At 42.2% G+C, this 13144-nt stretch overlaps 1 protein-coding gene across 1 annotated transcript in view; it reads right to left on the bottom strand.

The window, feature by feature from the left end:
• Positions 1-13144, bottom strand: part of LOC124712154 — a 1187639-nt gene that overhangs the window by 823397 nt on the left and 351098 nt on the right. The window contains exon 3 of the mRNA XM_047242451.1: positions 5535-5620. Coding sequence (XP_047098407.1) covers positions 5535-5620 — 86 coding nt within the window. The remainder of the gene's footprint in view (positions 1-5534; positions 5621-13144) is intronic.

Below are 13144 nucleotides of genomic sequence, written 5' to 3'. Positions count from 1 at the left end.
AACCATATGACGGCAACGGATCTCACTCACTCTCTTCTCTCATTATCACGTAACACATACACCGCACTACTCTCTACAGACATTCATTGCCAATACTCGTCACGACATTCACCACGAGAATAGGGGCCTTTTTGCGCGGAGAAACAAAACTCTTTCTGATAAGCTGTCTGATCCCTCCACTGGGTGTCTCCCAGCCAACGATGTCATACGACTCTTTCTCCTTGTTTGGTCGTTACTAAATAGCTGGATGGGATAAATAACTTTTCTTGTGGAATGAAGGCAAGAGCAAGCATACCATGTCCAGGAGAAAAACGTTTCTCTATTCAAACCAACCATTGCGTTGAGGACAACATGCGTATAATATTTCATTATACTGAGCAATATTCCTTTTAAAATATATTATGTCACTGAATTACGATATTACGGTATATTCTCTACGACCACTGTATACAGGGAAGCTACCACACGAATCAGAATCAGAGAACGCCTGTAGTGTAGACTGCACGCAGGCCAATGGCGTCTTGTTGGTTGCCGCTACTTGTAGGCGTGTAACAGCGGGCGAGTGCACTGGAGAAGTTTAGACAACTATACCGCATCACTTTCTATGAACTCATTTCAACAACGGAGTGATGTCTCACATCTGAATTCTTTAGCTACGTCTATTTTTGTACAATGTGTTTTGGCTGATACACAGCGCTGACGCTTTTGACGATTCACACTCAGCAGGATGAAAAGAGTTCCTCGCAAACTTTGCTAGTTAGGTGCGCTTTTGGAAATACGGAAACACAAACAATGGTGAATCTTTCAAATATTGTAGTTAAGTATGCCAGGAGTCTCGTGGCACATCGGAAAGAAAGTAAGCTGCGTAGCGGAGGGTATTTAGAGTTTCTGACGATCGTTCGTGTATTTTCAAGCCGAAGAATGTCTACGTGAGACATCCTTCAAATTCTCTTCATTTTCCTTAAGGACAGCCATGTTTTGTACTTAAATAAATGACACTCATCGTGCGGAATGCACACATTTACCTTAACCGACTTTGTTTGGATTTCACACATTCCATTAACGGTATCATTTTATTCAATATTGAGTAATAACGGTTTGAGTTGTCGTACAATGGAGATACATGAAAAAACAGGTACGGAAATCAATAAAATATCGTACTATAATTACAGTCGTTCTCGAAACAAAAGCGTAACTAACTACAGGATTATACCCCTTCGCTCATGAAATAGCTCAAGTTGTTCATTCTGGCCTATTATTCCACGCAGACTGATTTAATGTACTACGACTATCCACTCTCTGACATTCTTAATGTAACATGAGCAGAAGCACCACGATAGTATAACATGTAGATCGTACTTTCCTAACCAGTGGTTCGGTGGCGGAATCTCTCTCAATTTTTACCATTCTCGCCATTTCTTTGTTTCGTGATTACTTGGTTATCTGCAGTGAATTCATTTAACTAACTGATGAAACAAGCTGTTCCTCAAGTTATGACACAACTACCGAAATGCATGGACGCAGATGGTGCAATATGTCAAAACTCGCCATAACAGTTTTTTACTTCTCTGGAGTAAATAACACTGACAGTATATTTAAACGATACCTTATTTTTAGTCATTTACGTTTGGTGTATAGTTTATGCTTTCCCATGACATTTTGACAATTCTCCAGATTGTGTTGCTCACGTCTGTCGAGCACAGACCTCTGATATCGTTTAAGTGTCCCATTGACGTGTGATAGCTGCAAAGTTCGGAATCTGCAGTGCTCTAGGACAGGGTGGGAAATATTTTTGGCTAAGGGGCCACTTTGTGGGAGCAGAGGTTAGTGCAGGGGCGGACCTTTTAAAATGATTGCATGCATTAGTTAACTCTGCATTTCAGAAAAGGTATGATTTCTTATATAAAAACCTGGACTGTCTTGTTGGGCCGCAAAAAAACCATTAGCGGGCCGCTGTTTGCTCACACCTGCTCTAGAAACTCTCTGTTTCTCTTAGTGTTAGAGGAGAACACATCCAAAGGAAACTACACTAAATCTGTGGAAGGATTTACTAAGAAACAAACTTTCAATAACTTTACGACTGTAGGTTGTCACAGACAGAACGGACGGCTCAGGCTATATCGTGTTTAGTGGCCAGGGTAACGATTCCAGCGTAACACCCACGAAACGACGTAAAACATAATGGGAATTTGGTATCGGAACAAATCGTACCTAGCACAGTAAATACTGATAGAAAAGTAACTGGTATGCGAAATAGCTGTTTTCAATTAGAGGCTTTTCCACTATCGCTGTAGAATGGATATAATTAAAATACTTCCTTGATTGTCACAATACTTATTTATTTTATTTACAAGGCGAATGGAGGCCAAACAGTTGAGGACAAACGAAATGTTACCGCATTTCTATACGCGTAGAAACGATGGCGCCTGGACAATGACAGCACCGATTCGATATTTCATTAGAATGCGTAACTAACCGTTATCGCTGTCCCCAACCTACTCGTCATACCGACTTCAGTTCTCCACCTGACGAAAACCCTCAGTCCTTGAAATACACCGAGCGAGGTGGCGCAGTGGTTAGACACTGGACTCGCATTCGGGAGGACGACGGTTCAATCCCGCGTCCGGCCATCCTGATTTAGGTTTTCCGTGATTTCCCTAAATTACTCCAGGCAAATGCCGGGATGGTTCCTCTGAAAGGGCACGGCCGACTTCCTTCCCCGTCCTTCCCTAATCCGATGAGACCGATGACCACGCTGTCTGGTCTCCTTCCCCAAAACAACCAACCAACCAACCTTGAAATACGTCACGAATAAAATGAATGAATACTGCTTCCGCCAACGTCATACTTTCTGCAGTCTAGTCGTAATAAAATCTTTTCTGTTCGTTGTGCACAACTTTGATATTATTTAGAAATCCCATCGTGCAGCATGGTGATTGCTACTGAAAGTATACTTTAACAATCGAACCGTTCCAAACACCATTTTCTCTGCTTACAATTTCAGTCGATTTTTTGAAACAGCTATTTTTTTAACGTCACTATTCAAATTTAAGTCTTGCTATGTTTGACCGAGATCAGTCGCTTATTAAAAAATGCTTTTGAAAGATCTCTGTTGGATTCCTTTCATGTTAATTTCTTAAAACTGTTGTCATTTACGGCATGCATTCCACTTCTAAATTTACTGTGGTGTTTCTGACTATCTGGGAGGAGACTGAGCAGTGGAACGTGTTACTTTTACACATAATCAAGAACGATCTGTCCCACTACTACACTTTAAAACAGTTTATATGTAATTCATGTCACACAGTCTCATACGGAACCTACATTCGCTTTTTTTAATATACTATATATGATAAGATACTGTCATCCCCCCTTCCCTTCTGTGTGAAAGGATGAATGAGCAAATGTATTTCTAGTTGCATGCTTGATAGTAGCAGACAAGCCTGTCTGCTAGAGAACAGTAGGACCAACGTCGGAACAGGTAGCTACGCTTTATAAAAGCAAATAGGTTTCTATTCTTAGTATGGTCCTGTCCGTCCCTTGTCATGTTGGCATAGGAAGCTGCCTCTCTGGTCACTTCCGTTTTGTATCTGGAAGCACCCTCGGTAGGGGCCCAGGTCAGTCTGTCCGCGGCGAGTGTCTGAAGTGCTAAGATCTCCGGGTAAGCGCGTGTCTGCTAAGTCCGTAGGACAATGGATTTCTTAAGTTCAGCCTAACTGAAAATTTAATCACCTTTATTTCAGGTTTAGATCTAAAATATCTAATGTTATCTTAAATTGCAACGCAGTGTAATTCGAGTGTGAAGTTCAGAATATCTTCCGGTAGTTGCTTTGTCACTACTTTGTGAGTAAAGTGGAACCATGTGTTGATCAGTAACTGTATCGAAGATCATCAATCTTAAATGCGAATGTGCGTGAGATTATAACGCCTCGTCTTGACAATATTTTTCAATATAGCAACTTTTCTTTATGTTGAACCCACGTGGGGTGTACTTTGTGAGACCAGTACCACGTGCTTATACAATTGTTTGACCCATCAGGTTAATGGTAAGACGATATTAACCAGTTCGAGGTTTTTCTTTTGTAAATTGCGATTCGATGTAATTTATTTTAATTATCAAAATTATTGTGGAGTTACACTCTTTGTGTAAACCTAGTTGACCACGTGAAGCATGTGGTGTAATCATCAAAGAAGCCCTCAGCTATTCTTTTCGGGAAGATTTCACAGAGAGTTAGTATGAATTTAGTATACTAGTGTGTGGGCGGGCAGGATTGCGCTACGAACGTAACTTCTTCGGGTGAAAATTGAATCGGTTGGTTGTGGTTAATTTCCTCTTGCATATGTTTCAACGTTCTTCGTGTGGTATTTTATGAATGCAGTGTTGTATGCAGTCTCCCAATCCTGGCTCCATATTTGATGTGATCCGTAAGATTACAAACTCACATCTTCACAATCCTAAATAAGGCACCAGTTTAGTTATGAATCTAGTTTAATATGCTGAAATTTAACGGTACAATGATCAATGTTAAAATAAATGTCTAAATATAAACTGATTTATTTCTTTTGATTTACCGGTTGTCGTAAGATGACTATTAAAAGATTATGATTAATGTTAGTCTGGTTGGCAATTTGGTAATCTAGAGTGGATACCTGGTGAAACAGTTGCTCAGTAATGCAAGGATAACTTCCCCAGATAGCTCACAGCTTTTAACCCGCTTTTATTATCTTGAATATCAGCACCGCTTTCAGAACAAATTAATGCAACAACATTACACTTTTAAAAGTCATTTACAGTCGTAACGCCTTTGGTTAGAGTGCGCACAAAAAGCCCACCTGTTAGTTGCACGGACGGCAGACAGAGGGGGGAGGGGAGGACGCTATCGATGGGTGCTCCCTTGTGAACGGCCACCTCGCCGTAGGGGAAGTGCGCACACAAACAGCTGACGCCACCGCTTATCTCGTTTAGCTTTTAAGCTGTTGCTAGCGAGTGTGCAACAGATAAAATTAAAAGGTTATGTCAGTATCTCCAATAAATTAGACGTTCAAAACGAACTAGAGTACCGAAAGAGCAATAGTTGAATAAACAGAGAATCAACTAAAGCAAAAAAAAAATGTCTAACTACTTGCTGCAGATAGGAAACTTCATAAAACAAGGCAACTGAGGCAGTTGCCCGTTTGGAACAATGGCGAGGACTCGCCCAGCGCTTGCGAGCTACGCCTTCCTGCGTAACTGTCACAACAGAGCCTCTTGTATAAAATCGTTTAGTGTAAGAATGGTTTGTCGGCAGCGCATTGGGAGACGGAGTAACGGTGATGTTACATCGTACGAAGTAGCGTCAGCTCGGCAGACAACGGATCGCTTTGCGCCGAATGTGCAGGAGCGCCGTCAGACGGGGAGGCGAGCGTCGCTTCCGCTGCTGCGCGCCAGGTGTCCAGCGGCGGCTGCAGGCCGGCCAGGGACAGTGCCGGGCCCGCGTGCAGAGAGAGACAGACAAAACAGACAGGCTAGGGCTGGTGCTCGTGCTCGTACTCACCGCCAGACGTGCGGCGTGAAGCCGGGGCACTTCTCCTGGCACTCGAGACACGGCTGGCCCTCGTCCACCTCCTGCACCAGCACGCCCTGCAACACGAGAGGAGAGCGATCCTGTCAGAGCTGGTGCGGTTCCAGGGAAGGGGGATCGCACTTTGTTACTTGCAAACTCCTCCCTTCAAATGTAACTTGCCGTTACCGTTACTTTTGATCAGTCACAGATGTCCAAGATAAAAAAAAAAGCAATAACACATTACTATAACATTAAAACATCCAAATAAATAAAAAGGAAATGTTAGTTTCTTCAGAATTGTGTATCACCGAAAGTTCTTCACCGATTCCTTTGCAATTTTGACAAGGAGTTGCATTTTTGTGTACCTGGTGGAGCGCCATAAGGTATATACATATGCAATATATACATACATAACAAATTAAAACGTAGTATATATACACACCTCATGGCGCTCCAGAACATATATGAAAACAAACTTGTATTAAAATGCAACGTCGTGTCAAAATGTCATAGGAAACGGTTAGGTACTTTCAGAGCTTTACTATTTTCTACAAACGAACTTTTACATATAAATAAAAATGTAAATGTTCGTTTGTTCAGAATATTAACTCTCCAAATGTTCTTCACAGAAGGATTCGAAATTTTGACACATATTTGCATTCAAATATGTGCATGTGTTTATATGCCAGTTCTCTTAATGTATATATATATATATATATATATATATATATATATATATATATATATCCCCTTTATATATTACATATTTATTAATATCTTGCATACATTAAGAAAACTGGCATACAAACATATGCACATATTTGAATGCAAATATGTCAAAATTTCCAATCTTTCTGTGAAGAACATTTGGAGAGTTAATATTCTGAACAAACGAACATTTAAATTTTTATTTATATGTAAAAGTTCGTTTCTAGAAAATAGTAAATCTCTGAAAGTATTTTATGTATATCCCCTTTATATAGAAAAGTGTTAAAAAACCGTTTTAAGAGATCTAAATTTCTGAAACTTCCCCCGGAACTTCACAGAATTCGAATATATGTATATATATATATATATATATATATATATATATATATATATTGCTTGATTTGTAAAAAAGTAGTTTCCAATACTGTGAAGTTCCGGGGGAAGTTTTTGAAATTTAGATCTCTTTAAACGTTATTTTAACACTTTTCGTAGAATTTTTGAAGTGTGAAAGTAGCATTTGTTTCATATCGCTTCAACCGCAGAAGTTATATCGTATCACTTCTCAAAATTTGGAGTTCTGATTTTTTTTTCTTCGTCAGAGGTACCAATATGGCATACCGGTGCGTACAGTCAATCGTTGTTAGTAAACAGAGAAGTTCTGTTTATGGGTTTTCGGTTTATGATTAAATGGTTCAAATGGATCTGAGTATTGTGGCACTTAATATCTGTGGTCATCAGTCCCCTAGAACTTAGAACAACTTTAACCTAACTTACCTAAGGACATCACACATACTCATGTCCGAGGTATGATTCGAACCTGCGACCGTAGCGGTTGCGCGGTTCCAGACTGAAGACCCTAGAACCGCTCGGCCACATCGGTCGGCGCTTATGATTAGAAAGCTAGTAGAGAATCTGAATTTGTAATAACAATAAATATGGCTCAAGGGTAGAGAGAGGGGAGAAGATGGATAAAGAAGCGGGGTCGGAGGTGATAACCAGAGAGAGGCGGTAGGATGAGATGGAGGGGGTGGGGTAGGAGAAGTGGACGTGCAGAGGATGAGGAGAAGATGGACATCGGGAGGGGGGCAGGGGTGGGGGGCGGGAAGAAGGAGGACACGGAGAAAGAGAGGGTGGGAGGAGGATGACACGGACGGGGGGAGGAGAAGGTGATTAGAGCATGTGTTAAATCCCATGAGTACTTGAAACGTGTGCTTTCTCTTTTATTTCTTTTCCGTTTAACGACTGAGCGTGACCAGAAACAGATAGTTTTGTAATACACTCCTGGAAATGGAAAAAAGAACACATTGACACCGGTGTGTCAGACCCACCATACTTGCTCCGGACACTGCGAGAGGGCTGTACAAGCAATGATCACACGCACGGCACAGCGGACACACCAGGAACCGCGGTGTTGGCCGTCGAATGGCGCTAGCTGCGCAGCATTTGTGCACCGCCGCCGTCAGTGTCAGCCAGTTTGCCGTGGCATACGGAGCTCCATCGCAGTCTTTAACACTGGTAGCATGCCGCGACAGCGTGGACGTGAACCGTATGTGCAGTTGACGGACTTTGAGCGAGGGCGTATAGTGGGCATGCGGGAGGCCGGGTGGACGTACCGCCGAATTGCTCAACACGTGGGGCGTGAGGTCTCCACAGTACATCGATGTTGTCGCCAGTGGTCGGCGGAAGGTGCACGTGCCCGTCGACCTGGGACCGGACCGCAGCGACGCACGGATGCACGCCAAGACCGTAGGATCCTACGCAGTGCCGTAGGGGACCGCACCGCCACTTCCCAGCAAATTAGGGACACTGTTGCTCCTGGGGTATCGGCGAGGACCATTCGCAACCGTCTCCATGAAGCTGGGCTACGGTTCCGCACACCGTTAGGCCGTCTTCCGCTCACGCCCCACGTGTCGTCTTCAGCGATGAGAGTCGCTTCTGCCTTGGTGCCAATGATGGTCGTATGCGTGTTTGGCGCCGTGCAGGTGAGCGCCACAATCAGGACTGCATACGACCGAGGCACACAGGGCCAACACCCGGCATCATGGTGTGGGGAGCGATCTCCTACACTGGCCGTACACCACTGGTGATCGTCGAGGGGACACTGAATAGTGCACGGTACATCCAAACCGTCATCGAACCCATCGTTCTACCATTCCTAGACCGGCAAGGGAACTTGCTGTTCCAACAGGACAATGCACGTCCGCATGTATCCCGTGCCACCCAACGTGCTCTAGAAGGTGTAAGTCAACTACCCTGGCCAGCAAGATCTCCGGATCTGTCCCCCATTGAGCATGTTTGGGACTGGATGAAGCGTCGTCTCACGCGGTCTGCACGTCCAGCACGAACGCTGGTCCAACTGAGGCGCCAGGTGGAAATGGCATGGCAAGCCGTTCCACAGGACTACATCCAGCATCTCTACGATCGTCTCCATGGGAGAATAGCAGCCTGCATTGCTGCGAAAGGCGGATATACACTGTACTAGTGCCGACATTGTGCATGCTCTGTTGCCTGTGTCTATGTGCCTGTGGTTCTGTCAGTGTGATCATGTGATGTATCTGACCCCAGGAATGTGTCAATAAAGTTTCCCCTTCCTGGGACAATGAATTCACGGTGTTCTTATTTCAATTTCCAGGAGTGTATATACATCGATGCTTACTACATTTTCAGTTCAGATAAAAACATCATCTGTTCAAAAATATCTGTGCAACGCAGTTGTTGCAGGAACTACGAGATCAACGAACATTCACAACCATCATTATTAATTGTTCCGGCCTACAGTAAGGGCCGGCACGACGGTCAAAAATATCACAGCAGAGAGGGCTGTGAAGACGTCAGCCAGTAATACGCTGACCGACTCTTCTCTACGACGACACCCGAGATAGCGGCGGTCTCGAGGCGAAGAGAACTAAGCGCCGCTCCGCCGAGTTGAAGAGAAGCCGTCCTACGAACGCTACAGCAGTGTCTTAGGAAGTGTATTATTTCACTTGTATTACGATTTGTATACACTGAAGAGTTTGCTTATGTTTGTCTGTCGCCATTGGCTCGCGACACGTCTGTATCTCACAAAGTTAAGTACTGTAATCATTTCCTTTTGTAATGAACTTCATTAATACAATTTGCTTGAATACTTGTCTAACGATCCGAGAGGCAGGTTTCCTATGCACCCCATATTCGACCAGTAGGCACGGCACAACAGAAATATTTCAAATAGCTGTGAGATTGTGAACACAATTCTGAAAACTGCAGCTATGCGAAAATATAAAATGAGGGAATCCTTTCAGTCATTTCCACCTACATTGTAAGAAAGTTCATCTTTCTGTTATCTTGGCGCTCTAGACGCTGCAGCGACGTCAGCTTCTGATCCACCGTCACGCTGTGCGAAACCACTGATCACAGGTTTACTGGAACTTCAGATGCCCTGTCATGACGACGTGAGCGGTACCTTGACTGATGCCCAACACTTAGGTCCCGAGTTCGAGTCTCGGTCCGGTACACAGTTTTAATCTGCCAGGAAGTTTCACATCAGCGAACACTCCGCTGCAGAGTGAAAATCTCATTCTGGAAACATCTCCCACCGTGCGCCGTCGGTCACTTCTGGCGGCGGCATCCCATCGCAGCCGTGACAGAAGCCAAAAAACGGCTCTGAGCACTATGCGACTTAACTTCTGAGGTCATCAGTCCCCTAGAACTTAGAACTACTTAAACCTAACTAACCTAACGACATCACACACACCCATGCCCGAGGCAGGATTCGAACCTGCGACCGTAGCGGTCACGCGGTTCCAGACTGTAGCGCCTAGAACCGCTCGACCACCCCGGCCGGCTGACAGAACCATCTCCTTACACTGCAGACAAGGCTGGTATCACGGTTTTCCTTCTCGTCATTGTAAATAGCAGCTTCATTTCGAGAAAAGGCAGTTAACACGGAGAAAAGTGTGATTAAGATTTGATTTGTCGCTACGACTTAAAATTCAGTCCAGTTATTTTTTCTGACATACATTTCTTCATCGGTACTACGCCTTGCTCAACGAAGTTAACGAACAAGATTTATCACTTTTGTGACAAGCTCTCCAATCATTCTCGAAAAACAGTTTTGTTCAATAAATACCCACGAGGAGCCGTGTAGCTCTCCTCTCACAAGGACAGCGCACCTGCTTGTCATCACAGATTTCGTCCTAATTTATAGAACATGCAGCACTTTGTCAGATACAGTAATGGAAATCAGTTTAAAGGCAGGTATCCTACGAAAGTAGTATACCATGTTTGACGCATACATGTGTCGAATTTATGTGTATATATATATCCTTTATATATATCCTTTATATATTACATATTTATTTGTGTCTATATTAAGAAAATTGGTATATAAACACATGCACATATTTGAATGCAACGATGTGTCAAAATTTCGAAGTTTTCTGTGAAGAATATTTGGAGAGTTAATATTTTGAACAAACGAATATTTACATTTTTATTTATATGTAAATTTTCGTTTGCAGAAAATAGTAAATCTCTGAAAGTTCTTTACAGATTCCTATGAAATTTTGACACGACGTTGCATTCTAATACATGTATGTTTTTATATACGTTCTGGACCGCCTTGATGTGTGTATATATATTACGTTTTAATTTCTTATGTATGTATATATTGCTTATTTATATACTTCATGGCGCTCTACTAGGTACAACGCTGCGTCAAAATTGCAAAGGAACTGGTGAAGAACTTTCGGTGATGCACAATTTTGAACAAACTAACATTTCCTTTTCATTTATATGGATGTTTTAATTTATAGTAATATACTATTGCTATTTTTAAAATCTTGGGCTTCTGTGACTCGTCAAAAGTAACGGTTGACTCGTCAAAAGTAACGGTAACGGCAAGTCATTATGAAAGAAGTAGATACGTATAAGACATAAGCAATCATGACGGAATCACATAGTTTCTTTCATAATACGAGTAACATAAAAAGGCGTTTGCAGTCGACATAAGAGTTTTCTGGGTATGGTACCGCGTCATAGTGTATAAAACTACTGCTGCTGGAGAAAAACCAACGTTTCGGCCACGTCTGCAGCGGCCTTCTTCTGGATCTTGATTAGACCCAGAAGAAGGTCGCTGCAACCGTGGCCGAAACGTTGCTTTTTCTCCAGCAGCAGTAGTTTTATACACTATGACGCGGTACCATACCCAGAAAACTTTTATGTCGACTGACTCTGGCTGCGGAAGACTACGCAATTATAAAAGGCGTTTGCCCTTCATTAATGGAAACTGGTATAAAGGCACTCAGTGTCCTGTTGTGTTATTGCATTGTTAGTACTTTGCCCAATCTCCGTTCTTCCTAATTACCTCAAACATTCTCTTCGGCATAGATTTTCTTAGGGTTCGTAGTTCCTGCAGTGAAATTGTGGACTATTCTTCTCGTGTCGCTCTTTTCACATACGACCTGTGTAAGACGTGTATATTTCTATTGTCAAACCACAATTTATGAAAGATGTTTATATTTTATTAATAGGATTAAGTAGGAATAATTTTAAAAAGGGCGGGAGAAACCGCGTAAGGATACATTTTAAGAAAAGAGCGGGAAAGATCGCGCATTGATACATTTTGAAATGGTAGCAGGGATTGTCTGCACCAGAAAGCATGGTTGGCAGGAGAGACCGCACTTTAGCGTTCGTAGGAAGTCAGTAGTAAGCGAGATGTGAAGCGAGTCGGTAGCAGGTCTGAAGCGAGAGATTAAGAGGAGCGGTGTGCCTGCCAGCCACTAGCTATGATTTACAAGAGATTATAAACGGATGTACAGAGACATCAGCTAACTATTATAATAAGAGGAACTAATATTATTGAATTAATTTTTTGAGAAACTCAAGATTACTGAAGGTATGTTTGCGCATTGCTAGTTGTAAGATTATTGTAAAAAGTAAGTCCCATTTGAACGTTTGTAAAATCATTTCATTCAGAATATAATTAACTTTTGCCAGCAATATTGCATTTCTAATTATAATCCATCCCAAAAACCATCAACGTAAAACTTTGCAAAATTTTATTGCTATCAAGAAAAAGTTTAACTATGAGTTACGCAACTTCAGTCAAATTAATTAAACAATAACGTCAGCTTTGCTATTAAAGAATAACGTCAGCTTTGGTAATAAATACAGCCACTTATTATGACAGCCCACCAGCAGTTTATAGAATATAATAAACCAGAGTAAGTATATTCATGTCGCAGTTCGATGTAGCAGTCAGATGGCGATCCAGTAACAGTAAAAAAGGTAAGGAACAGTTTTGGGTTATTGCAGATAACGACTGAGGGCCACGACGACGACACATTCTATGTTTCGTCGAAATAATCAGAAAATCACTTTTAATAAGCAGCAATTAAAATTGTATGCGAAGATAGAGAAAGAGAATAAATTTCAAAGGGAAGATTTCATTTGTTATTATTAAGCAAGAGATAGAAATCCTAAGGAAAGGTTTCATAGTTTATTGTAAAAGGGAAGGTTATCAATAACAAAAAGAGATATAGAGGAGACGGGAAGGTTTCACCTGAAATTGCCTTCCAATCGATAAAGACGCCGTCCAAGTATGTCCCAAAGATTTGCCACGTGGTTCAAACCCAGGCTACGTGCAGGCCAGGGCAAGGCAGCAACGTATTATCTTCAAAGCACGTTTTAGTTGTAGCAGAAACATGGACAGATGTATTATCTTATTGAAATATTACATTTTCGTCCCCTATGTTCTCATACACTCCAATCAATTTTGTCTCTTGCAATGTTTCTAATGCTCAGCCAAGCAAAGTGTGATTTACTTTTCGCGCAGAAGGTTGCCCAAATCATAACACTTCCACCATCAAAATGCTGTACAGCGCCAGATTTGTACCTGGTGGCCAAAACTGGAA

Source organism: Schistocerca piceifrons, chromosome 8 (assembly GCF_021461385.2).
Source record: "Schistocerca piceifrons isolate TAMUIC-IGC-003096 chromosome 8, iqSchPice1.1, whole genome shotgun sequence".
Classification (NCBI taxonomy): domain Eukaryota; kingdom Metazoa; phylum Arthropoda; class Insecta; order Orthoptera; family Acrididae; genus Schistocerca; species Schistocerca piceifrons.
This window is presented reverse-complemented; position numbering and strand designations above follow the sequence as displayed.